General features: G+C 43.6%; 1 protein-coding gene across 18 annotated transcripts in view; it reads right to left on the minus strand.

Annotated features, from left to right (window-relative positions):
• Positions 1 to 941: 941 nt before the first annotated feature.
• The window catches only part of KCNMA1 (potassium calcium-activated channel subfamily M alpha 1), a 128,896-nt gene continuing 102,438 nt past the window's right edge, over positions 942 to 27,399 (minus strand). For 2 of the 18 annotated variants that reach the window (XM_053450495.1, XM_053450499.1), the window contains 10 exons: positions 24,543 to 24,633; positions 18,382 to 18,508; positions 17,588 to 17,812; positions 17,055 to 17,247; positions 14,349 to 14,462; positions 11,098 to 11,228; positions 9,481 to 9,675; positions 9,107 to 9,225; positions 8,407 to 8,631; positions 1,628 to 1,780 (listed from right to left, as the gene is read on the minus strand). In XM_053450495.1, coding sequence (XP_053306470.1) covers positions 1,759 to 1,780; positions 8,407 to 8,631; positions 9,107 to 9,225; positions 9,481 to 9,675; positions 11,098 to 11,228; positions 14,349 to 14,462; positions 17,055 to 17,247; positions 17,588 to 17,812; positions 18,382 to 18,508; positions 24,543 to 24,633 — 1,442 coding nt within the window. In that variant the 3' untranslated portion in view covers positions 1,628 to 1,758. Of the gene's footprint in view, positions 1,784 to 3,901; positions 3,922 to 8,057; positions 8,632 to 9,106; positions 9,226 to 9,480; positions 9,676 to 11,097; positions 11,229 to 13,889; positions 13,974 to 14,348; positions 14,463 to 17,054; positions 17,248 to 17,587; positions 17,813 to 18,381; positions 18,509 to 24,542; positions 24,679 to 27,399 lie in introns of those variants that run through there. The other 16 variants (XM_053450496.1, XM_053450484.1, XM_053450482.1 and 13 more) reach the window with 16 other exon arrangements.

Genomic DNA, 27,399 nt, shown 5'->3' on the forward strand with positions numbered 1-27,399 from the left:
TAATCCTGGTACTTGTCCATACATTCTAATCATGACTATTGCTTTTGGCTGAACTTGGCTGCATGTAATTTAAATAATAATTCAGTAAAATCGATCGGAATGACTTGGAAACCTTGTGTCCTGTTTTGATTTTTTCTACACAATACCTTCCTTCGGGAGAAAACCCGCACTGTCAAGCAGTTCTAGATACTACAAAGATGTGTTCTAGATATCACAACTAGGTGTTCTAGAAAAGAGAGGTCCAACCTGCAACCTTAAATCCCTTTTCCAGTAGAAATATTTATATTATTGTTAATACTCATTAAAAACCCTCAGGCTTTGTGGGACCTCAAGTTGGACAACCCTACGGAGATCTAAATCTGATGGGATTGGATCTAGCATGATAGGAACCCTCAAGAAACCTTACCCATATATTTTTAAAGATTTTCCAGATGTCTTGCAAAAGCGGTGTTCTAGATATCACAACTAGGTGTTCTAGACAAGAGGGGGGGGGTCAACCAACAACATTAAATCCTTTCGGCACATATTTATATTATTATTAATACCTAAATTGGACAACCCTACAGAGATCCAAATATGATGGGGTTTGATCTAGCACAGTAGGAACCCTCAAGAAGCCTTACCCACAAAGTTCAGCTGACACCAATCATGCAAGGCGGACACAATAATATAAAATAATGTTTTTTTTTAAAGATTTTCCCAATGTCTTGCAATAGAGGTGTTCTAGGTGTTGTAGACAAGGAAGGTCCAACCTGCAACCTTAAATCCCTTGGGCAGTAGAACTATTTTTATTATATTTAATATTTATTAAAACCCTCAAGCTTTGTGAGACCTCAAGTTGGGAAACCCTATGGTGTGGTGGATCTAGTGTGACAGGAACCCTCAAGAAACCTTATCCACAACGTTTAGCAGACACCAATCACGCAAGGTGGAGACAGTGATATAAAATAAGCCATTTTTAAGATTTTTTTCCAGATGTCTTACAATACTCTGTGGCTGAAGCATGAAACAAGACAATCACTTTCTAGACCCTCGACCTTCGCAATGCTTCGCGTGGCCCTCAGACCGGTCAACATTTGCCAAGGTTCTCGGAAGAGAACCGAGATGCAGTTCATAGCATTAACCAGTTTGACACAAAAGCAAATAAAATTGTTTAGAATTCTCTGATCACAATGGCGGTTTTGCGCATTATTATTATTATTATTTTTTCTTCGGCCTTGGTTTTTGGGCAGAGACGTGACTAAAAATATATATTTATATATATATATTTTTTTTCTTCTTCTTTCTAACGAATAAAAATAATTTAAAACACTAGAGGCTATACATGGTTATATAGATGCTGTTCGTTTATAAATGAAAGATTTGTACACTTTCTTCTTTTGCAGTCTCTGTTTTGCTGGCTGGAAATACGAAAGTCTCGGGACGGGTAGACCTACACGTCGACATCGTCTCCCCCGATCTCCTTCGCGATGGGGTGGTTTTTTTTTATACAATTTATTTATGTCCTGTGGCATTATCCTCCATGTCTGGACATGTCCTCGAGTTCAGAAAGTATTATTTTTTCCTTTCTTATTTTTCTTTTTTTTTTATATAAAAAAAAAGTTTTTTGTTTTTTTTTGAGTCTCGGCTTAACATTCATCTTCGACTTCCCGGATTGGCGGTATCAGGCTGCTTGTTGATTTGTACTGGTTAATTTGATTAGCCGCGTGCGTACTCATTGGCTTAATCTGAATGTTTCTGGGATAAGTGTTATCCGTTTCATCTGTATACCATTTCTTTTCTGCTGTGGAATAAAGGAAGGGGGGGGGAGCGGTGTAGAAGGGGTGGGGGGGGTGCATGGGGAGACACAACATAAGCCATACAAGAGAATGTGTAGACAAGACCAGAGCGGTGGGCGTAGGAAGAGTTCATAATAAATTATGGGTGGGAAAGAAGCATTTAAAGAAGTCAAGTGAGTTATTAGTAAGCGTGAGCGAGTGGAGGACAGGATTGGAGGAAAGGGGGTCGGATCGGAAGAAAAAAGACAAAAATAAGAGGGGGGGAGGGAGACAGAGGCATCGTTAGTGCTGGAAGCTTAAATAATCCATCAGTCATCACCAAAATAAATCAAAACATGAGCAGAAATTTTAAAGAACAGAAAAAAAAGTGAGGAGAAAAGGTAGCAGTGAAGGGTGGGCGCGTGGTGGGTTTGTAGAAGGTGATAGTCCTGACCTTGGGTGTTCCCACCAGGGGCAAAAAAAAGACCAATAAGGTGAGACCCTACAATAAAACCAGCGGAAATCATCTCTTTTGGGGCTCTTTTTTAAAAGCCCCTCCTCCAAAACATATTATGCACTTCTTTCAACGGGATTATCTAACCCTTTAGCTATTTAATTCTCAAACTCCCCATCCATAGTCACAAATTGGCCGATACTCGTTACTCATGTGGGGGCGAATAATTCCCAAAGCAGTCGAGGCTAGTGCTGCACACATTAACTGTCGTTACAATAAAAGAGGAATATTTCAGTTTAATCCCTTTTTTTTTTTTTTTTTTTTTTTTTACCCTTCGTCTTTTTAAGGCTCCCAAGATCTTTTGGAACACATTGCGGGGCGTGAATTATGAATGAGGTTTTAAAAGAAATGCATCTAGGCGCTTCGTTTTAACAGTGGGGTTGTATTAAAAAAACTCCGAGATGTGTACACATCAAAATAATTTCGCTTCCATTTAAAAAGCTATTTAGAAAGCATCTGACGCACCGAGGAGGGAAATAACTCACACAGAAAAGGAGACACTCATGTCTCATAGCAACCTTTCGATGACAGCCATAACCGCCATCCGATGAGCACATTTCAGATATATAATGTTTAGGATTATTATTTTTTAATACATTTTTTTTTTCCCTCCCCGTATGTTTACGCTTTAGGTTCTTGAGTCGCGTTTTGGGATTTTTTAAAATAAAAAAATAAATAAATATAAAAAAAAAAGAATAGTTTCGCGGAATATTTTATTTACCAAAAGATTCCGCTTTCCTGATTTTATCTGAATATGATGCTCGATTACCATTAAAGCTTCAGTGCCTTTCGCCCCCTCTCTCAACACCCTTTTAACCCTTTAGTTTGTGGGTTACTCTGCTACAGTGTAAAAAAAAACCCTATACAACTAATTACATTTATCCGTAAAAAAGAAAACAACAAAAAAAACAACAAAAAAATATTTTCAGTCTTTAATAATTAATTGATCTGTAAAATCGGGGGGGTTTTTTAACTGTTTTATAGCACTATTAGGTCTAAGTGTTCATAGGTGGGACTGGACACCCCAGCCCGGTTGTGTTGATCTAGAACAACTGCGGAGAATTCTCTGTGTTCTAAACTCCATCTGGTGAATACATAGACACATATAACACGTACAATATGGCAATGATGGGCAAAAAGAGAGGGTACGGGAAAAGGGGGTACGTAGTTTTTTTGGAGTGGGGGGGAGGAAAAAAAAACAACAAGACATAACAAGTCTACATGCGAGAAGGCAAGCAAGCTGGGCATGGGGAGCCACAGGGACACAGGAGCAACACAGCAGCCACTTCAGACCAGGACTCCTGGTCTGCAACACAGCAGCCACTCCAGACGACAGAACACAGAACGAGAAACAGGAAAATACCAAAGGGGGGGACCCTTTTTTGCAGCTGGAAGGTCCTTCGCGAGCCCCATGGAGCACCCACGCCCAAGTAATATGGGTTAGAAAAGTCGCGCGGCCTTCCAGCCGTAAAGAAGCTTGGAGCGGTGGCCTCCACACGGCTCAGATCTCGTCGTTGTCTACGTGTGTCGCAAATTGTTTCACAAAAAGGTTTCACAAGGACAGAGTTGTAGAAGGAGAAAGAAGCCCACAGAAGCCTCTAAGTGCATGCAGAACTGGTTTGATCCATACCTTGACCCATTCTATTCGTCCTTGTTGCAATTTAGAGAGAGAAGTAAGCTAGGGTGAGTTATTCCAACGCGTTTGATGCATATAAAAACGCTACACTTTTTTTTTGGCGGGGGTTTAGGGAGGGCAGAGGGGCTAGTATTTGATGGAGTTTCTTTCTGTTCTACACATAATCTTACATATGGTCTCTAAGCAATAACTCAGTGTTGGCTGACGCGTTTCACAAACCAATCTCCACAGTTAGGGAAATGCGGACTTCTGAGGTTTCCATTAATGAAACAGGTACAATTCCCGAGGGATAAATCAGATCTTTAATTGATAAAACACATTCACATTTAACAAATTGAGATCTTCATGATAGTTACAACGGTTCCATGGCTCTCCTACCATTCGTCAGAATACAGTGTGTCGGATTTCCAATAAGTAGCTCAAAATACCTCAATTTAGAAAAAAAAAGCATGCCTAGAACTACAGATGATGCGAAATGCGTAAAGGGGTGCTTTGGTATGAGGAAGCTGCATTCAAGTGTTTTAACTTATACATCGGAGGCGATCGCGCAGGCACGTTTCTGGTGGAACCATTGTGTGCCCCGTAACTATTACATTGACTTAATATTAGTGGCTTGATGTAGATGGACACAGGGAGGTGACACTATATTTCACGAAATACGGCATTTGAGAGCAGAAGTCGCAATATTGGATACCCCAAGGCAGGTTCTTGGGTGGAATACCCACAGTGCAATGGGGCTGGAAGCCATTCTAGGTGTAGATATTAACATACTCTGGAACTCTCCAGCTTTTGCCCCGGAGACTCCGGGTGAAACTCCGCCTCTCTAGTTCTCCAGGTCACGGAGCTTAATCTCCGGGGGATGTTTGGGCACGCCCAAATTTAACTTGTTTATGGCTAGCCACACCCACATATGTGGCAAGCTCTCCCATGTCCCTTGTAAAGCCATTCCCTGGTCTCCAGGTAGGCGGAGCTTGAACGTTCCCAAGCTTCATGAATTAAGTCTTCCCGATCATGTGCCTTGGGCTTCTAATTTCGGGTTTACTCTCATCCCCCTAGTGGACAGTTATGGCTATAGCATTCTCACTGTACGTCTAGTGTTACTCGAAAATGCCCGTGTGGCATCAGCACGAGTGATAAATGCGATATTAAAGTGAAGAGTTAAGGGGCAAAAAAAGGACACAATATGAGAAAAAAAACTAATATATATATATTATCAATAACAAAATAGTGAGTAATAAGGCACTGCATGGCTTTCTTTCGGGTAACCTACGAGATTCTGGCACTGTTATTTTAACCGGACCCTCCAATATCCTTTGGATAAAGTAATTCGTAGAAATAAATAGGGGGAAAGGTTGGGTAGACGTTGACGACAATCACAAAGCTTTCCAAACGTTAACGACTGCATTCTACAGAGATAGAGCCAGAGCCGAGCCAACAGGCATCGCATTTCTGGGATTCCCGCTTATTCCAAATGTTATTCCAAAGTCATAGACCATGTGGCATTTGCCTTAATGTCCAAAAGGTCAAAATCTGTAACGATCGCTCCCAAACTCCGATCTCCAAGAGCCTTTTGGGTCAAACATCTAAGGTCCTCTAACAATTCTCCTGTCCGTTCCCAGTCTAAATCCAACCAACAAAAAAAGCCTCCCGTAGAATACCATCTTTCATCCCGTGAGAATATGTATCTTTGGTTATAAACTATGGAAGAGTGAGCAATTCTAAATTTAATTTACACCCATCCCTAGCATATCTCCATAAAGTATTTGTCCCACCATATACACGGTGTTCCAATGTGTCCAAGGCTCAGTGCCACCACTCAACGGGTTGCATATTCTTAGGTTTCTGTTAAGTCGTTCCATATCTTTCTAAATATTCCTCTTTATCAAGCTTATCCTAATAGTTAGTTTCACATCTACCAGGCTTCATGTGTGGGTAGTTAGTCTCTAACTAATGGTCCTTTCCACCAGAATTGGTCTACACATACCATAGCTGGTAGTAACTCATGACAGCAGGTATTGGTAGATGCCACCATACTAATCTTTTTCTTCTGGCCCTCAACAACTTGAGGAGACTCGATTCAAATAGGCAGGAGGACCTTATAGAGCTAGACTAGTGTCCTCCAAGACAACACAAGGGGTAGAAGGACAGGAGGGAGAGTTACAGAGTAAACATATGAGGTGAAGGTGAAGATTTGTCTAACTACGAGGCAGTGTGTGGGCATCTCGTCATCAGGGTTTACCAGGGCAAGGTTCAAGAGGTGGAGGCTCCCCTTGCGGCTTCCATCTTTCTGACCGTACACATGGTTCAGTTCTGTACTCTCTGTGATATATCTATGCACACAAACATATATTTACTGACAGAAATACTGATACTCAACACTGTACACACCCCCGTTTGGGAGGTGTTAGAACAAATGTCATTTGGCACATATCTGTTTTTATAATAAAAAACTCTATAAGTCGCACAGACGTATCTACAGGCATGCTGGTTCTTTGAGGGGTTAAGTGGAATATAGCTTTAAAAAATATAATTATTTTGAAGTCTTAATGTAGTTGCGTTCTTGCATATATAGATATATTATGGCTGCATAAGATATGCTTCTGATTGCTCTAGTGATGAACTTCTCTCTATAAGCGTCTTCTTCTCACATCATAATAGGGATGGAGGGTCTTGACCTTTTGGTGGGTCTGTTGACCCCAGACTGTCCTACAAAATCACCCCCCCCAAAGGGACACCCATATTGTTAGAAAGTTTCACTGTAGAAATAATCCATGTTGGTCAACAAGTCAAGAGAAGCTAAACTCGCAACCTGGAGCTCCAGAAGCCTGCGCTTTCTTAACGGACCTGGATTAATTACGATCCTGATGTTCTTAGCTCACCCAAAATCTTGCTATTACCAAGGTCTTCCACAATAAAATTTGGCACTATGTTTATTACTGCATTAAAGTTTACTTTCATTCATACCACAGCCAATCCTCCCTAACAAGAACCATAATCAAGCTGTGAACTGGGCTTGAATTGTTGACCAACACTGTCTCTGATCTATTTCCGCAGATTGATGAGTAGGATTATGTGTTGGTTGGATGTTTTATGGAGTTCGGGTACTCACTCCCTTGATTAAGTGATATCTGGTGGTACTTTTCAAAGTTGGGGAAGCCACCATAATGGAAGCCAAAACATACACTCTATACTTGACCTATGCCCTTGTCTTTGGCTTCAATGTTTAGGTCTAGTTCAGTGAAGGAACTGGTTGTCTTCCCTGCCTTCCAATATTATTGGGTCAAATATTAATTAAATTGCTTGGCCTCATCTCCAACTTCAAGCCCTAAATTATGGTTGTAGGACATAAGAGAAGCCTGTAAGTTTCAATGCGTGAATCCAGAGAATCATAAACCTTTGTGAGTCCACCTCCGCCAACCATGAATAGAGGAACACGTGGACAGACTCAATGAGGCTGGAGGCCTCACATCTTGAGGAATATGGTCTCTACCCTTTGCTTGGTCAGGTTTTGGTGATGGAATCTTTGTACGAATGGTACATACAAACATGTCATGAGTGTGGCCCCAAAATATAGAGGTTTCATCAATTCCTGGACATAAGGAGGACTTCTGGATGGGTTAAGTGCTTATTATCTTTTTGGCTTTCACCAGAATATATATTTCTCAAACACTTTACCTATAATATTACTCTGCTTTTAATATCTAATATAACTCTTTTTTGCAATATATTTAAGGGAAAGTCAAGTAATAACCGCAAAGACTGAAGAAGGTTTCCCTAGACCTCCATGTCTTTGGATACCGTAGTGTTCCATCAGAACCACGTCTGGTCGTAGCAAACTGGGTTGCCCACTACATACCATTCAGTTACGCATTGGTCTCGTAAAGGTTAGTAGACAACAATTGCCATGCGCCCATGACCAAAATAAAACGAGGAATGACAACAGGTGGACATGAGGCGGAGGGGGCAAGACGGTTCGTTGTCGGGATGGGGGGAAGGGAAACGCATGTACACATGGGAGACAAGGTCAGACATTAGGGTTTGTTTGCTTCCAGATGTACCTGTCTTCTTGTCGGAGGCTGTAAGAGCCCTGAGGGCAAAATGTACTCCTTTGGTAGGATCTCAATTGTTGACTTTTTAACAAGAAGTACCCTTCTGCAGCGCCAAGGGGCAACATCTCCTACCCTACAGCCATGTGTCTTACCACCAGCAATGCCTACATTTCACTCAAGCCCCTGACTATAGGCTGACGGACGTCACTACGTCCAACGTGCATATTGTGGTGGTGTTCTAGTAAGCCCCCCTCAAAAAAACTGAAGGGGTTAAAGCAATGCATGGAGTTTGGCCGTAGTTATCGGAAGTAATTCAGTAACCCGTGCTTGCACAGTATTGCTCGATGAAGGGGCAAGTGAGATCCGCTCTAGAGTTCCCCTCTCCGTAATCATCTCCCCTTCTCCCACCCGTAACGCGTCCCAGGTCACAGTCTGTCCTCGAGCACGTACTTCTGTTTGTCACGAGCGTCGCGAGCCTTGGCGCGGTTCTGCCGGTTGGCCGAAGCTGGGATGGAGTGGACGGACGAGCTTTTTTTGCTCGACGAGTGCGAGGAGTGTGAAGAGTGAGACAAGCTGGCCCGAGACTGGCTGGCATTGTGGTCGAACTGCATCAGGCAGAAGATGAGGTCCGTGGGCACCAGCTCAAACTCGTATGGAGGGTTCGTGATGACGTACCTAGTGGGGAAGAGAAAACGGGTAATTTCCTGCCAATGAACGTAAGAAGGGCTGACCCCCAACTCGGGATTAGACTGTCGGGAGACATGCAACTTTTACCCCATTGATGATGTATTATCACAATATTAATCATTCCACAAGAGACTGCTGAACAATGTGTGCAGCGAGCGGTATGAGAGGGTCAATAACAATAGAAAAGGTAGAAGAAAGAAAGCGAGAGGAAGTGACAGAAGAAATAGAGAGGGAGGATGAAAGAGACGGGCAGAGAAGAAAGAGAGGGAGAAAAAGAAGAAAGGAGAAAAGCAGAGAAATAAGGGACATAAAAGAGAGAGAGAAAGAATTATGAGACAAGAGAGGGGAAAAGAGAGGAAAAGAGAAAATATATAAAAAAGAAAAGAAAAAACAGAGTGTGAAAGAATAAGAGGGCTAAAGAAAAGAAAGAGAATTGAGTGAGAAGAGAGAGAGGAGGGCTTACCTTTTGGTACACTGGCTCGGAGTGCTTAGATGAGCGTCCCGCAGCCGATATATCCCGAAGCACAGCATATTGTACGTCTTCAGTGCTTTGCAGTACAAGTCCCCGTAACACCCACCGTCCTGATGCACGGAACAGACAACATTGTACAAAAAAAACATGTTTTAAAGACGCCGTTCCACTTCCTCTGCTGGATTTAACAATTTCTAAATAAATGCCGCGTTAGAAACCATTCATAATTTTTACCAGGATAACTCAATTGTCATGTGACATAAAATAAGGCACTGATAGGCTGTTGAAAAAAATAAGGGCAGGACTAGCTCTGCGGAGAATCTGAGAGGTGGCCCTGGAGCCGAAACAATGTTTTCTTAGCTTACCCCCAGGTCGGCGAATGGCCCGTCGTATAACGCCAGCTGCGCTACGCGGCACCGATCCCTATTGGCCAGCGTCTGTGGGGTGCTGTACCCTCCGCGGAGCGCGTTCTCCTCGGCGATTAGGGACTCCAGCTCCGGGGTCGCCCCACCTGTCACCAGCGTCCTTATCAGAGTCAAGATGTTATCGTTGAAGTAGGTCTGTGAACGCAGAAGAAGCTCCAGTCACCGAAGGTTGATGACATCACAACAGCTGCCGTACGGCAACTTTTTAACCCAGTCACACTGTTAACTCCTTGGAAATTTGTGATGTCACCAAAGCTAATGAATAACACGATTTGCCACCTCATAACCACCTTGTCTTCGTCCACTGAGATATCAAAGTTTTATATTTGGTCAACGACATCTAAATTAATTTTATATAAATATTCTAAACACATCATATATAAAAATATGTATATTTTTGTCACTTAGGGGTGTAGGACCTGTTATTGTCATCATCATCCACCCAAGAGCCAACAAATTTAAGCTAGAAGACAGAAATATTGGTTTAGATAACGTGTTGATGATCACAGATCCATCGCTATTAATAAATATGGTTCTCTCTCTTGTCCGCCTTGGAATTTCTTGTATGTTTTGAAGACGTTGATGGCCCACCTCTTGTGCCAGGTTTTCTCGAGAAGAGGACCTTTTTCTGGTCAAGTTGTGTCTATTGATATTATCATTATTGTTTCTCGATTTATATCGATATCTTCCAAAGGTTCCAGAGTATCACAAACTTAGCTTGGATTGACCCACCGTAAGGTCTACTCCCTGACTGCCCCTCCCAACATAGCCTCCAAACATGGTCGGCTTTGGGTTAAAAGAACCGTTATTATGCATTTCCATCTTATTTTTGGCAAAGAGCTTTTATCATTGGAACGTGATATGAAAACACACAGGTTTAATAAATCAGCCTGACACAGGGTCCCATTCTAAGGGCCTACGCTGAGGTGTGACCTCCATAAAAAATAGCCGAAGGTTCTCCTAGTTCAACGTCTAAGAAGGGGGTGTAAGGACGTGTGACTGTGTTATCCCGGGCGCGCCGAAAAGCCTGTTTGCTTTCTCAGGCGTGACGCCTTTTTGTGTCATAAATGTCACGGCTGGTTAGACCTCATCGGACTCAGGACCCGCGAGCTTCTGAAAGCTTTAACAGGAACGCACATCAATTAAATATTCAGATAAATGGGAGACAGGCTCGCGGCCTTTTAAAAAACCCTAGGGTATAAGGGAATGGGGTCTCTGCTTACAAATTCCTGAACGGGTACTTTAAATATTAATGTCCAGACGGGCCGATGACTGCTTCATTAGGAGTAATGCTAAGGGAATATGGCTCCTCCGATACTGGTTTAAAGGGATAGCGCGGTAGACGTCCATCAACACCCATCATGTCCACAAAGCGTGATTCGATATATAAATCCCCCACGGACCGCCATGAAATACATGATTTCTGAAAAAGTTTGTTGGGGGGGGGTGTATAAGAAAGTTGAGGTTTCATGAAGATCTTGGGTATTGTATTGGCCTGGAGCAAAAATCTTTATGTGCAGGAAGCCAAGCAGTAGGGGGAGGGTTGCTTTGTCTTACCGCGCTCATCAGGGAGTCGAGCACGCTGACGGCGAACGCCGTGCCGCAGGCGAAGGGTTGGGTCAGGTAGAGCTCCGTGTCCGGGTCGTCGTCGTCGTCCTGGTCCAGGAACTGTACGTTGGAGTCGTTCACTGCAAAATCAGAGGGACCAGTGAGCGGCAGGAGCGAGCAATGAGGTATAACGGTCCAAGGTCCGCTCCACACCGAATTTCACGTCATTAACAGGATGTGGAGCGCCCACCGGGCCCCAAGGAAGCCCCAACTATGGGTGTATTCCAACTGGAGCACTTTGCCCCAAGAACTGCGTCAGATTGACCTTAATAACTAAAGCAGATAAAGGACGCCGACCACGGCGAGTCTCCCGGATTACCAATCTCGTAAAACGCGTTGATCCCAGCAGTGGAGACAACGAGATACTATGGGGCTTTAATTATTAGGGTCTTAATATCATTAAGGGTCTTTCTCAATGTGCCCTGACTTACGAAGAAAATCAGGGTCTCTTGGCACTCAACTCCTCGGCGTGAAACCTTTTCTTATGTGCAAAAAAAATAAAATATTTATTTATTTATTTTTGATTTTTAAATGATTTTTACCATCTTTATGTAAAGTTTTAAAAAAAATATATATATTTTTGATTTCTTAAATTGTTTCTATCATCTATGTGTAAAAAAAAAGTTCTTCCTGAAATGCTTCTTATCATCTATATTTATTTTACATTTTTCTAACTTAATTTGTATCATCTATATGGAAAAAATTTATATTTTTTAATTTATATTATTTTATATATTTTTTTAATTTTCGCACATTATTTTTATCATCTATATGCAAAAAAAGACCAAATTTTTAAATGGTTTTTATTATCGATATGCGAAAAATTGAAATATTTTGAATTTTTTAAAAGTTTTTTTTTTCTCATCTCGGTATAGCTCCAGAAGACTCTTTACTCAACGATACACAATAAAAATATTTAAAAAAATACATATAGCATAACTTAGCTTTTTTTAAATTCGTACTTTTAACAAACAAAATGCAATATTTTGCTTAAAGGAGAGTCCAAATCTCCTGCGAAAAAAAAGAAAAAATGCCGAAAAACCAAACTAGCAGGGAGATATCAGGAGAAAAATAGAAAAAAGGGGAGTCTTTTGGGTTTTTTTGTAATTTTTTTTGGATTTTTTTCAATCTATCTCCCAATATCTACGGTTCAATGTTTCTCGCCAAGACCAAATGTTTCTGAAGCTCACGTCTGCCCTCCAGAAAATGAGATTCTATCTGGTCTTCAATAACCCAAGAGTTTGATCACTCCAGAGGAGGAATAAAGGCGAAGCCAGTAAAAAAAAAAAGGCTGGAGGGCGAGTGGAGTCTTGGGTTTTAAGTCACGTCTCTCGTCTGGACGGCCAATCATACTGCCAAGAAGGAGCTGGGGGCGTCTTAGCATCAACTTCTTTACGAGAGAAGATACTGGATCGGAGGTCAGCGTGATCAAAGTCAGCACGAGAGCCCAAAACACAAAATCGTTACCGAGATAGCCCACCACGGCCATGCACACGTGTACAGCACAGAGTACAGAGCCAGCCCTATCACACAGGAGACGGAATACCGCAAGGCGATGCTGTCCGTCTCCAAATAAAAGGATGCAGATGCACTTAGAACACCGAGAAAATATTAATATATGAAGAAAATAATAAATATATAAAGACCAATGGTGCAACCAGACCGGCGTAAGGGGTTAAAATCATTTAATTTGTAAAAAAAAGCACATGTTCTAAGGGCTTCCATCAAATGAACCTGTCTCCAAATAGCTCTTTGGTAACGCCGGTGGGTCTTGGCTTACGCAGAGTTAATTTTTCTGAAAATGGGGTCCTGGGGCTCAGCTAAACAGGGCCAGGCCTGGACAGCCACTCCTTACTAAGCCTGATAGTTGTATAAAACTCATAAGAAGACTAGAATATATAAAAATAGGATTTATAAAAAAAAAAAAAAAAATCACGTTTTGAGGGAAGCAATTTTATGTCGCACTCGTCACTTCCTGTCATGAGCCCAGCTGCTCAGAAGCATACCTGGGAACTGGCATACCCAAAGCCCTGCCTCTTTTGGGTGCGATTGGGTTCATGAGGGGCAGGACACATAGGTGAGGCTTGTGACACAGAGGCGTGGTTTGCGACATACATGGGCGGGGCTTCCCATATATGAGCACGAAAAGCCCAAAACGTGTCTAGACGCTGTTCCTCAATCAGGAGATTTAGCACCCCTGACATGGAGAACCAGGAAAGTGGAGCTTCCCCCGGAGCCTGCGGCCCAAGCCCAGAGGGTTCCCAGGTATGACTATTAGATGTGGAGGAGCGCGCAGGAAAATCCTTCCCCCGCCTTCCCAGCATCCTGTACGATAGCTGTGAGAGGGAAAACCCCAAAAATCTATTGGCTCAGATGATGGTAGAGCCTTGACCAGAGTGCTTTAGTTAATTTTTAAAGATTTTATAGCATTTTAACCCTTGGGCCAAGCCTTAGCGTCACAGCTTAACAAATCAATCCAGGATTTGCCCTGAAAGTTTAGTTTTTTTTCCTGTGGTAAAACATAGACATCCTGCTCGTTGCCGTGGAGACAGCACCGGTTTTACAATGTGTCCTTCAAATTCTACCCTCCCTAGCTGGGGTTTTCTGGTTGCGCCATTGAGTTGGGATGATGGGGACGGGGAGGGGGGGGCGGTGGGGGCAACAGCCATGATTTCACGGTAAAAAATGTTTAAAAAAAAAATGTAAAAAAAGGTAAAGAAAGAAGAGAGACTTCTTCTTACCCAGCTCGGTAATAATTGGTATGTGTGTCCCACTGTTTTTTTCCTGACTGAGTGAAATCAAAGGGAGTAGTTTGCCGGGTTTAGCTGAACGCGGACGGGTGAGGAAAGGAGGAGGAGGAAGGGATCGGAGAGAAAAGACAGAGAGTGAGGCAATATGGCAGCTCTAGCGAGGCAGGTGGAGGGAGATGTAAGACGGGGAGGGAGAGGGGGTCCATGCACTGTGCGCGTCGGTTACAGGTTAATAAAGCATTGTCAGGACCATGGCAGAACCACGTGAAGGGATGCATCATGGGACACGTAATTATTACACGCTTCAAAATAATAATATGCCGGACACCGGGGAATGCATGATTTCTGTATTGAAGAAGAACGTCCTCAGCGGGGGTATTTAGGAACTGCCCCTCTCGGAAACCCCGCAGACCCCCTCCTAATACGAGAGGAGTCACGGAGAAGCCTTACCGAGCTCTGTAATGATGGGGATGTTGGCCCCTGTGGTGATGGACGCCTGGCGGGCCAAACCGTGAACCGGGCTGTTGTCAGGAGAAGACTTGTCCATCCCAGGGGGCGTAAATCCTACAAATTAAAAAAAAAAAAATAATCAGCACACGCAGGGTTAACAAAGACCACCTCGAGGCAGCTATAGACCAAACATCTTTCGTGGCATCAACTTTGCCGTCGACTCTGTACTCTTACCAAAAAGACCTTAATACTTCCACTGGTCTCTGTTACCATGTGAAATGTTGGGTGGTAGATAAGTGGAACAGCCTCGCAGTAGAAGTGGTAGAGGCTGATATGAATCTAAGACGGGATGAAGGACCGGTTGAGGTTTGAGTCTCTGTGATGTATGAGGCTGTGTCGCCCTCTGCTGGCTGCCTCTGCTCACAGCATGACAGGCTTCGAGAATGTCCAAGCTGAGCCTATCCCGTGCATGTTTAAATTCCCTCACTGTTACCCTCTACCGCTTCCGCTGGGAGGCCGTTCCGCTTACCTACCCCCCTCTCGGTAAAGGTAGAGGGGTAGCTAAGCTTCACGCGGTTAGGAAGAGGCACAGTTTAACGTCCAAAAGACAAGAGAGAGGCAATTACTGAACCCAATTAGAATTTTTTTAACGATAAAAAATCTTTAACCCCTTCTGCTTACTGTGCTTCACCCGCCGGGTGCTGCCGGCACAGTCCACCCGGAAGGAGAAGGGTTAACGATTAGACCCGTCGGCCAAGAGGAGTCCTCGCAATTCCCGTTAGCTGCTTATGGGAAAATTATGCAGATTAGGAAGCGATTAGGGCGATTTCGCCAGGCTCAATTTGGACTTTTAATCTATTAAACTCCTATAAACGAGCCAATAGAATTGCTCCCCTGGTGCTACTATAATAACCGCCATGGAGAGTTTTAACAAGGAGAGCAGTTTAACCGAGAAAGATTGGATGGCTTTAGCCGAGCATCTCCTCCCTCTGTGAAAATTCCAACCTGGGCCTGGGGAGGAAAAAAAAACCCGACCTTAACCTAGTGGTGAGACACCTACCCCTCGACACATTCACCAGCCTGAACCGTATCAATCTAAGGGGTCTACACTCATATACAATGGCTTCCAACAAGGCCATTATGGAAGGTTCTCCACACCAGAAGACCAAGAAGAACGTCTGAGGAACAACAATGTCCTCCTCCTCTTCATTACGCACGGGGTTTACCACCCAGTCCTGTCGCGCCAGCGGCCATTGGCTTATGTTTTAAGTAGAAGAACGAGGCAGCTTCCAATAAAAAAGGTGGCAATGATGTATTTGTTAACGTTCCGGAACGCCGGGACGGAGAAGATTGTCCCATGTAATATTTACACGCAGAGCCCTGGATGTTGGTTTAGCGAAGGCAAGTTAGAGGGAGCGTAAAATATGCTTTAATATCTAAAGGCGCGTAAGCCCAGCTTAAATATTTATAAAACGGTTGAGAATGAAGCTCGGGGGCTTCATCCCGCAACCGAACGAGCTCAGACAATCAAGCTTAATAAGGTTAAAGCTCCATCCATCACGGTAAAGATGTTTCTCGGCTCGTGGTCCCCGGTGTCCAATAGAAACGCGTTAAGCTGTCCACATAAGTAAGCGCCGGAAATATTGCTTTCGTAACCCTTCGTCTTCGCCTTCGAAAAGGTTTGCGTCCGTTGGGAGTGGGGAAAAGGGAGGTCGCGTTGACCAAAGAAGAAGAGTCGGGAGAGGACAATGGGCAAGAAGCGAGGAGAAGGCTATAGATTTGTGCGGAGAGCTGCTGGGAACGGGGCTTTCGATATGGAGCGTATATATCTCCGGGGCGCGAGGGGAAAATAAAAGACATTGATTTAATATTTCATGGCGGTAATGCGATGCTTGCTTTTTCCTGCTGTATAATTAACTCTCTTTAAAGACTCGCAAAGCTGTGTGATTCCTTCATTTCGCGCTAAAGAAGTCGGGGAAATGTTGGTCGTGATGAAGACGATGGGTCTTCAGAAGCAAGGTCAGCCATGTTGACGTTGGTAGTCAGCTGGATTTGGGTGGAAGGTCCCTTAGGCAACATTTGTGACCCCAATGAGGAATCATCTGTTCATCTACGTCTTTAAATGTGACGTCCTAACATGAAACCTGGGTAGAAGGCCAGTAGAATGGCTAGAACATATGAAAGATTTGAGGGAAACCCATTTGTGGCCCCACCACTCATTGGCTTCATCGATGTACCGTCCCTATGGAGGACTTCAGTTTCTTCATTGCTGGCCGATCTTTAAATGTGACATTTTAACATGAAACCTGGGTAGAAGGCCAGTAGAATGGCTAGAACATATGAAAAGATTTGAGGGCGAAATAGTCGGTCCTTCTAGTCTAGTCTTGTGCTGTATAGACTCAAACCTCAATCAGTCATTGGTCCCATCTTAGATTCAGGATCCATATGCCTATCCCTTGCATGTTTAAACACCCTCGCTGTATTACCCTCTACCACCTCTGCTGGAAAGTTGTTGAACCCACCTACCACCTTCTCAGTAAAGTAAAAGTTCTACCCATTCTACAGAACAATAGTCAACATTCATAGACGTCATGGCTAATGTATCGCTGGCTCCCGAGGTTGGAAGTGCGTTGAGTGATGGATATTTCATGTGCCATGTCGGTGGCCGCGGGGCCGAGCCGGGAAGTGAGACGGGGTCTACGTTACCTTGAGAGTTTGCTTGCAAGACTCCGATGCTGTCGTCGAACAGCATGGATTTGATGTTGAGGGACGCCAAGATACATTCCTTGTCCTGCAGTGAAGTATCGTCGATGTTGTTCTGATTAGCTGACAAGATGACACACATGTCACACAGGTTAATGTTGACAGCTCGTAAATCAGCTCGGCTTAATGGCGTACCCTAAAGGGGTGTGGGGGGGAATAAAAGGGTGTAGGGGAGGAAGAGAGAGGCAGCAAGAGAAGGAGTCAGAGAGAGAGAGAGAGAAATCAAATGCAATATATTAAAGTACGGCAGAGACACATAAAAATACATCAATCAACCTTAAAAAAGGGCCGATCCCAACGCGTTTCTCCTGCCAGCCCTGTATAGAAAATCAGTGACCCGGCCCCTGTATAATGTATAGTTAGTCGGCCTCTCTGTGCATTATAGAATGTTAGACCACTCCGTCATGTAGCAGAATATATATTTTTATTATGTAGTATAAGGGTTTTCCCCGGCGCGTTCTGCGCCAAAAACGTACGGGTAGAATAGAGATTTTTGGGAAGTTGTGGAGCGTCTCCCACTCCCGTCTCAGGTACTCCAAGGACCCCACGAACACGATCGGCTTCAGCTCGTGGTAGTGGAAGTTGCTGGCCCTCAGCGGCATCACGAAATTCCGCAGTCCTATTAGGGCCGACGTCACGTCTCCAAAAATGCAGACGACCACGTGGCCGCTCAAAACCGTCATGGCCGCTTCGCTGCGGGTCTGGGTGGGGGAAAAAAAAGGAAACATGAAGTAATTGGTAAAATGATGTGTTACCATTTATGTTTTTGTGTCAGGAGGTAAGTGGCACAATTAAAGGGTTAAAACTGTAGTAATGCGGGTACCTCAAACAGAGTTCGAGCTGGTGGCCGCCATTGCTGTCAGTCATGTGATGTTTTGGGTGACTTTCCAGGCTCAAACACCACACTGAGCTGATGCTTTATGGCGATGCTAATGAAGTCCCTTCCTCCATAGACTTTCATGAGTCGAAGAGTCCGACTGGGTGACTAAGACTGAGCCATTCTATTTTTCCCACACAGGCAGTATGATAAGGAGTCAGCGTGTCTGTCTAGTAGATTGGGGCCCAGATAACAGAGCGAGAACTCATACAAATGGCTGATATTAAGGGAAGATGGCCGTTTCCAAAAGGTTGGGTTTACTTAATCTAGTCAGAGACCCCCTCCAGGGTTTCATTTTTACTTTTTATTATTATTTTTTAGTCATTTTTAAGCCAAAAAACTTTTTTTTCCCAGATGCGTAAAATCATTCTAGGTCTCCAAACCTTAACTCACCAGAAGCACCTTCTCCATTTCCTTGGGCGGACACCAGTGGAACATGCCCGTCGAGTCGTATCTCTTCACGCTACTGGAATCCATGTTGTCGATCTGATCGTTCGCTGACATAAGTAGGGGGTCATGTCTGCCGAGAGAAAATACTCAATCTCGGAATCAAGGGAAATTCACAAAAACCCCCACAAAAAGGTATCATCTTGGCTGGACGAACCCCAAAACACGGAACACTCCTAAAATATTACGGTTGGTTTTAACAGTATCCCTAATGTTGAGGACTGTTGACCAATGAGGAGCAGAGTGCTAAAATTGGAATAATCGCAAATTAAAAAAATTTATGTATTAATAATTATTAAATATCTAAAAAAACGGGTTCTATTTATCTCAGAAGTCAACCCGTTCTGCTCATAATTGCTAGAGGTAGACGCGTTCGGTGTCTTCACTCCCACCGAGGGTGATTTAAGCAGCCGTTGTCGGCTCCTTCACGTCCATCAGTATCAAGGAACCTCTATAAGGAGTCTCAGTCAAGCAGAAGAGATGCGGATTCAGTCTCGGTGACGCTGAGCGGTTTGGCGTGAGGATAGAAAGTCAATTAAGTCCTTTCATGGTGGACACTTTGTGACGAGCTGCCCGCAACGGTAAAAGCATTAACAGGCCGGGCGTTTAATATTTTAGCAAATTGCCCAATCGGGTTTGGTTTTTCACAACTGACGGCTTTTTAAAGATTCAACAGAGTGTCGCTTCGGAGAGAGGGGATGTCTACTCTCCCGGCCTCCCTCCCGTGCGCCCGTCACACACGATACAAAATTGCAAAGCCGAGGCTACGCTGAGCGTCTTCTGATGCCAATCACATTGGTGAGGGGGAAGGGGGGGACAACAAAAAAGAAAAAGAAGGAAAAAAGGAAGAAAAAGATCTCGCGAAGATCAAACCAAGGATAGAAATCCACTTAACCCATACATATCCAGGGGGGCCGGTGCAGGGAGGCTCAGATCTAGCTGGGTTTTTGACCATGATTGACCATTTTGGGCTTCCTCCTCGCCTCTTGGAGATCCTTGTGCTTGAGGTGAAGCCTCCATGAAGAAACTTTTATGAAGGCTTCACCTTCATAAAACCTTCCAAACCCCCCCATTGATCTTCAGGATTTAGGAGGAGATCTTTGGAATCTTGACACCAACTTGCAACAATGTATCAGAACGCATCGCCGAACGCGAGAAGAAACGGGTCCCTCTCAGAAATGCTTTCCATTGGACCCATCATTTTGGAAAATGGATCATGAATAATCTCTTAATTTTTACCAAATAAATACAATTTGATCAATTAGAAAAAAGAACTAAAAGGTTTCTTCTGCGGGTTTCAGACACTAATAGTCGATCTCTCTAGAGGAGGAGGAGGATGGAAACGTTGCGTTAAGTACATTTAGATGAAACCAGCAACACGGCTTTAGACTCGAAAGAGCAAAGCGAGCGGAGAGAAATGCCAGAAGGCAACCCCCCGAAAAAAGCCTGCCTCGCGGACAGAGAGCCTGCAGCTAAACCACAAAACTCACTCAGACGGGAGACGCGCCCGGGGACCTGCATAATAGAAGCGCCGTGTGTAATATCAGAACGGACGCGGTATCTGCAGCTCCTCAGTGAATGTCTACAGAAGAAAAAAAATCCAGACTTGCTAAGTTTAACGGTCCTCATCACAGATCAAGGATCATCGTCGATCACCGATGGTGGGCTTTGGAGACCATTCATGAAGGTCTTCAAAGTAGAGATCTATTGACCTGCTTTTGTCCATTTATGGACACCTTCACCAATACTAAGCAGAAAGATACAATTAAAGCGTCGTCTAACCAATGGTTGACGGGTCCCATGTGGCTTTACATAGGTTGTTACCCTGTTTGGCAGCCCAGGGTATTTGGCCAGTAGACTATGAAGCAAAAGCTATGTGACGCTCCAAGTTCTAAAAGTTGGAAGCTCTTGGTCCAGGAGATGCCTCATATAGAAGTTATATTTTATCTTCGACGATTAGCCGAATCTTGATATGTCGCAGGATCGGCCGGCATGAATTCACATGCCCTTGAGAGGAACGCGTTGGTCCGGTAAGCGGTGCGACTCATGGGACCTTGTCATTTCAATCTTCCCTGACAGGGTAGACTAGTGCTCAGAAGCTGATGCATGAGACGGCTCTCTTTCACAACTGTCAGCGTTGACAGCTTGTCACGGACACATAACTAATGATTCGCGACAAGCAGTGATACACGGGCATCATCTGCTGGGACAAATTATCCCTTTAGGACCCGTGGAGGCAATGGGTACCACACATTATAGGTGATCCAAGGAGAAGTTCCAATGCGCATGAGCCAGGAGGCCTTCATCTTAAGTTACGAGCCAGCTTAAAAATTATAGGGTACGTTTCTGGATTCTTGATTTGGAGAATGAAGCCAGGCAGTTGCTTTAATGGCATCTTGGCGCAGATAAAACAATGTGTTTCTGACCCTTCCTCATAAAATTGAGTAGAGAGGGGTCCCTGGGGCGAATGACCTTGGAGTCCTTGAGGAACACAAGCTGGGAATAATCAGGCAGAAGATTCCAGACTTGGATGGTGGGTTGGAGAACAGGTGAAAATGGTGGAATGGAAGGTGATGGGGGAAGAAGGCTATCAGGATGACAAAAAGGGGGGTGGGCGAGAAAAGGAGAAACAATAGCCCCGGAGAAGACCGAGGAGGCAACAAGAAAGAAAGAGAAGATGACATAAAATGGGATCCACCAAAAAGGTGCAACCAGATGGCCAACCTTTAGTGCTTTTCCGCAATATGTCTACAGAAGCATTATAGTGAGAAATGGTAAACGTGGTGCAATCACCGTAGCGACCAATGGAATGCATCAGCTGAGTAGACCTCTTTAACCGGCAAAAAACAAGGACCTAAAAGACTTGAAGGATTCTCTCTATTCCAAAAAAGGGGTACAATAAAATATTTTGGGTGACGGGCCTCTTAAATTCCTTTGACCTACTCCTGATCCACGAAGAACTTCGTCAGACCCCCGTCTCTCGGTTTCGAGGTCTTTTTCGTTCGTGTGCATGTACTCGGAAATCACAAGGATGACCGTAATTATGCTGACCACTTGATGATGAGGATACGTGTCCAGGGGCCAATGTCACAGAGATGCAGCAGAGGAACGAGACATCCCGTCAGCGTGGACCCCAGGCCTTAATAATGTCCATCGCTGGAACGACGCGACCCAGACCAAAAAAAGAAACCCAACTACATATAAAAGATATTTCCTTCCAATTCAGTTGCAAAATCACGAGATTCTACATTTTAACACCTCGTGTTCCGTTAAGTTTCACACGTTGTTTGTTAGTCTCCTCTGGAGCTCCTTCCACCCCCCAATTTTTGGTTTTTTTTTTTCTAGATCACCGTTCGCTCCGTCCACACCCTCTCTCTTTTCAAACTGTCTTCCTTCATTCATATCTCAGAACGCCGTTCCCCTACAGCGTCCCTCTGACAAGCCCTGAAAGCCGGCTCCCACTTTGAACATCCCACCTCATCATACGAGCTGACACTGCCAGACTTTTCAAAAACCCCGTATCCAATCTGTTAATCATTACTTATTTACAAACGCCTCCGGGGCTGGAGGGGTCTGTAAGAAGCCACGTACGATACCCTAGCCAGCCTCGTTTTCTTCTTCTTTTTTTTTTTTTTTTTTATATTTTTTTTTTATTTTCCAGCTGCTGGAAAAAAAAAAAGTTAAATAAATACACAAAAAAAAAAATTGTGTAGAAAACGAAAAATAAATAATAAAAAAAAGAAAACACTCACCCTAAGGCAACCTACACCCATCACTTTCTATTGCAGATAAAATGGAGCGGATAAAGCTAAAGTATTTAATATATATGGTATAATATACCTAGAGGAACGGGCTTTTTTTTTTTTTTTTTTTTGCAGAGCTTGACTGTCTGGTATTTGGTAATTTGATGTTTTGCTAACGGCAACGGCATTAAAAAAAAAAAAAAAAAATTAAATAAAAATATTCACCTAGCGCACTGAACTGTCAGTTAAATTCCCCACGGCCCGTAGGGTAAAGATATACCCTAAAACCTCGGTGTCTTGACATGGCTTTGAAGTACATGAACGCTGTGTAAATAACTCCTTGGAATTATTATCACTCAAGATCAAAGGAAGGAGCCCAATTTAACAGAACGGGGGGAAAAAGGGGGCGAGATGTTTCGGCGCAGGCCAATTAATATTTTTTTTTTTACTTTTTGGACGTCTAATAATAAAAAAATAAAAAAAATCATCGCAAATTACCCTTCACTGCGACAGAAGGTAATATTATGTCAGCTATTTCACGGAAGGTTTTATCTTTTCAGCCAAAAAAAAAAATGCATTATTTATTTTGAGGTCTCGTTAAAGGGTTAACCAAAAAAAAAAAAAAAAACAAGGTCCACGTCTTATTGAAATTAAGATACATTTATTGGTTAAAGGATATGTTTTTTTTTGTTTTTTTTGCATGTTCTTCAATGGAAAAAAATAACAGAAAATTTTCTTCAGTCTAAAAAAAAATAAAAAACTGTCTCCGATTGAAAAAAAAATAGACATTTTCTTCAGTGGAAAAAATGTACGTTATTCTTTGATTTAAAAAAAAAATAAAAATTTTTGTTTGGTTCGAAAAATATATTCAATTTTTTTTAATTTCTTCAATTCAAATTTGTTAAAAAATGTTCAATTCAAATAAAAAAAAAATAAAAAAATGTAAAATCTCATCGGGATTTAACCCTGAATTTCGCGGTGTCCGTCCCTAACGAGACAGCCTTCCGTTTCCTCATCACGAGTTTGGAATTCCTGTCTTCTCAACAGCTGGTTACAAACTTTCTAACGTCCTAATTACCGCTCTGTCGCGTCGCAGCTGCGTCGTGTAACTTCCATACAAAGCCGGATGAGAAACCTGCCATTTTTTTTTTGTGTGCGTTTTTTTTCTTCTTCTCTTTTTACTCCCGTTTTCCCTTCGCCGTCCAAATCAATTAATGAAGATTTGATTTCAATTGACGGCATAAAAGGGAAGGTAATTCTCAGGTTCTCCGCGGATCGTGGTAATACATTCAGCGCGGCCCCCGTGAACGGATAGAAGCACCGCTTCAAAGGGAGACTTGCCTAAGGCTAGCATATCACGGAGCCGGGCTGATTGGTCCTTTGCTGTCATTAACGCCGCATCGCTCGTTTGTGAAGACGAAGGTACAGGACGCGCGGAGACTGCTCCCGCTTTACAGCCGACGTGTTTCAAACGCCTTTTTCAAATTGTTTTTTTTTCTTCCCCAGCTCCGACGTTACCCACTGACAGAATAAGCACTCCGGTTCTAAAAGGCCACCTAACAACACCGGTGGGGCCGGTGGCTTTCTCTCCCACGCGTCCTTGCGTTTTGGGGTTAATTATTCCTTTTTTTCTCCAGCTGAAACATATATTTTGTAGTAAAGTAGAGATGAATATAGACGCATTGAAAAGTCCCAGCGTATCAGCACCATGGATGACCACCATCCGTCTAGCCAAGCGGCTGCGGTACCATGGACAGCTCACTTGAATGGGGGCATTAGGAGGGACCACAGGCCGACGTTAACAGTGGCTTATTCACTAATGTGTGAGATTTCAGGTGATCAGAAACCTTTTAACTCATTGATGTCCTCATGCATTGCGATGGACCAAACTCAGGGACATGATGGCACCTAAGCCGTGACATCCCACCAATGTAGCTATGGAGTATTCAGAGCCAACTGTCCTGTGTTAGGTGCCTACATTTGAGCCACGAATGTTGATGCATGATGGCTACTTGCAATACATTGTAGTCAAGGGACGATCCATCATATCAGTGTTTAGAAGACCAGACAGTCAACAGGTCAAAGATAATTAAAGCTATGGCAAGGAGTGAAGTTGAAGGACATTGGTTTCTCTCCATGTAAACCAGATGGAGACCCCATATGTTCCTCAGCATCAAACTTTGGCATTCATGGGACACACCGTTGAGTGAATGGTGAGTCTGTGTAACCCTAAATGAGCCCACAATTGGGAGACCTAGTACCTTTTGTTTCAGAAACTCGGCCTTGAACTTAACATGAGGCCTATCAAAGACCAGTGAGTTGTAACGTTTGGTACCTGGCTCAGCTTGTGGTTTTCTCTCTTACCTTATGTTGGGCGAGGAGTTTGGTGAGTGCCTCATTCCTCCGTTCCTTTGCTTTTTTTTAGGCGACAAAGCAGAAGGTTGGTCATCTTCAACTGCAAACACAGGCAAAGCGGTCAGGCAGGGAAGAGTGAGGAGGACTGCAGACAGAACACAACGAGAAACTAACAGAAGAAGAAGAAGAAGGTTGAAGGAGAAAAGACAACACATAACAAGGGTCAGTCAATCACATCAACCACCAAAGGTAATCTAAAGCCAGGAGGAGGGACGTGATTAAGTGTGAGGACACAGAGTACGAGAAGGAGAAGATATCACGCATTTGGTCCAAAATGCGGAAAGAGCTGTCACAACAAGTAGGGGATTCACAGTTCATGCACGATCTCGCTCTTCAGCCGATGGATTTCTAAGGGCTATGTTATTGGAAAGTTTGCACATCGTTACAACGGGATCGGCAGAGAATCCGACGGCATGTTTGGTCAACAAAACAGTTAGTTGGTCATCAGGGGTTAAAAATGTATTCTGTATCTCCATGGACCTCCACAAAACCTCAACGCTTCTTAAGAGACGCAACGAAAAAAGACGGACCTCAACAATGACCACTTTCCTATAGTATCAAGTATGAGGAACCAGCTGAGACAGAACATCATCTTTGAAGGCACCTGATAACACGAGCAAATTGCAGGTGGGTGTGACATCATCAGATGGAACTTTGAGTTGCATCATCTGACCTCACATCGTAGAGCATACATTTAAGAATGCCTGCTAAATCTGTATTATGTATGTGTCTTTCTACTCTTTATTGGTTTAATGTCCTCTCCAAACTTTATCTAGGTCGGCTTGTGCTGCTTCCGCCAAATTATAGGTTTTTTTTTCCCAACCCGTGAATTCAGCCTTATAATTTCGCATTACCAAATGGCCAGTGAGCCCTAATAATGAAATAAGAGATTTTATGTCAATCACTGAAAAAAAATCAACAAAAAATATATGAATAGGTAAAATTTTAAAAAAAATCACATAGGGATGAATTCTAAATGCAGAGACTACATTCTCACATTCAGGCGAAATGCGTTGGGGCTGACTTTTCATGATCATACGGGGGAAGTGGGCGCATTAGGTGGTATAGATAGAAGTTTTAGTTAGTAAATTGGCCTTTATAGGGGTATATTTTCTGATATTTGGCCATCTGGGACCAAGACTTTTTGGTGTTTTTAGATTTTCAAGAACAGCGGGTTTCTCTGCGGGGAATTTGGTTAAAGTTATTCTGGATAACATCAAACGCTGTAAGTTATGTCATGGACCATCTCCACAACCGGTTTACTCCTGTGGCAACGTGCGTCTTTACTGTGGCTAGAAACAGGTGTGTAAAAATGATTGCGAAAAATGATAGAATGGAAAAATATATAATTCTAGACTGCAATGGGGCTTAGATAGGGTGGTAGGGTGGAGGTTAATGAATTCTATACAGTGAATGAAGAGTAAGCAATAGTGGTGACTGTCGGACTACGAGGACGAATGTGGCAACATGGCGACTGTCGGTCTACAAGGACGAATGTGGCAACATGGTGGCTGTCGGATTCCGAGGACAAATGTGGGAACATGATGACTGTTGGTCTACAAGGACAAATGTGGCAACATGGTGGCTGCTGGACTATGGGGACGAATGCGGCAACATGGCGACTGTCGGTCTACGAGGACAGTTGTGGCAACATGGTGACTGTTGGACTATAAGGACAGTTGTGGCAACATGGTGGCTGCTGGACTATGATGAAGAATGTGGTAACATGGCGACTGTCGGACTATGATGAAGAATGTGGTAACATGGCGACTGTCGGTCTACGAGGACAGTTGTGGCAACATGGTGGCTGCTGGACTATGATGAAGAATGTGGTAACATGGAGACTGTCGGACTATGATGAAGAATGTGGTAACATGGCGACTGTCGGACTATGATGAAGAATGTGGTAACATGGCGACTGTCGGACTATGGTATACCTAAGCCTTTTGAGGGTTGGGTTCTAGATTAATAAGGTTTCTCTAGAAAGGCTCATCTAGCGGGTGAGTGAAAGGAAAGACGTCAGCATTCCTAAGAAGCAGGTGGAACGCCTTTTGCTGATACACAGCTGGGGAGAGTACAGACGCTTCTGAATGAGATCTTGGTATAGCGGCTTTAGTAGACACCCACACATTCATGTTAACACTGTAGCAATATTGCCATCATATATTTTTATATAGCGCTGTCATATTCCGTTGCGAGACAAGGGTCTTCATTTATCTATCGGTTGCCAGACAAAGTATCAATTCTAGACATCTCTGATACCAGCGAAAAGGCCACAGCGTGATACGAAAGGGTCAAAGCAGCAGAACCCCCCCTCCTGGGTCACCACGGCGGCAAAAGCAATAACAGAAAAGGGCGGGGTATGGCGGCACACGCATGATCTGGGAGATGACAGATAGAATGGGTTTTAGTTACACGCTATATGTTGTTAGCCACCAGCTCGGGTATAGTTCAAACTGTCGGGGTTAATAATTAGGGTTCCGTTCTGGAAGGGCCAGCCTAACCGGTCAGCTGATTTTCTAGAAGAAGTTCCCTAATCATTTCCTAATACCATGGCCAACTAGATGGTTGTCCAGTAACGTGGACAACATACTCAATTCATGAGGTCCACATGTTGGTAGAACTTCCCTAGAAAGACCCCACTGGGCCACGATCAGTCCTCAACCACCCATAATAAAAGTCCACCATCATTAAAAACAGGACCTCCTGGATCCGGGGGGGGGGCAATTGTCCTTCAACATCGTGAATTTCTCAAACAGTTTTGCTTGTAAGTGTCAATTTTTTTACGGCCCGAGGACACCCCGGC

Source organism: Spea bombifrons, chromosome 11, assembly GCF_027358695.1.
Source record: "Spea bombifrons isolate aSpeBom1 chromosome 11, aSpeBom1.2.pri, whole genome shotgun sequence".
In the NCBI taxonomy this organism is placed as follows: Eukaryota; Metazoa; Chordata; class Amphibia; order Anura; family Pelobatidae; genus Spea; species Spea bombifrons.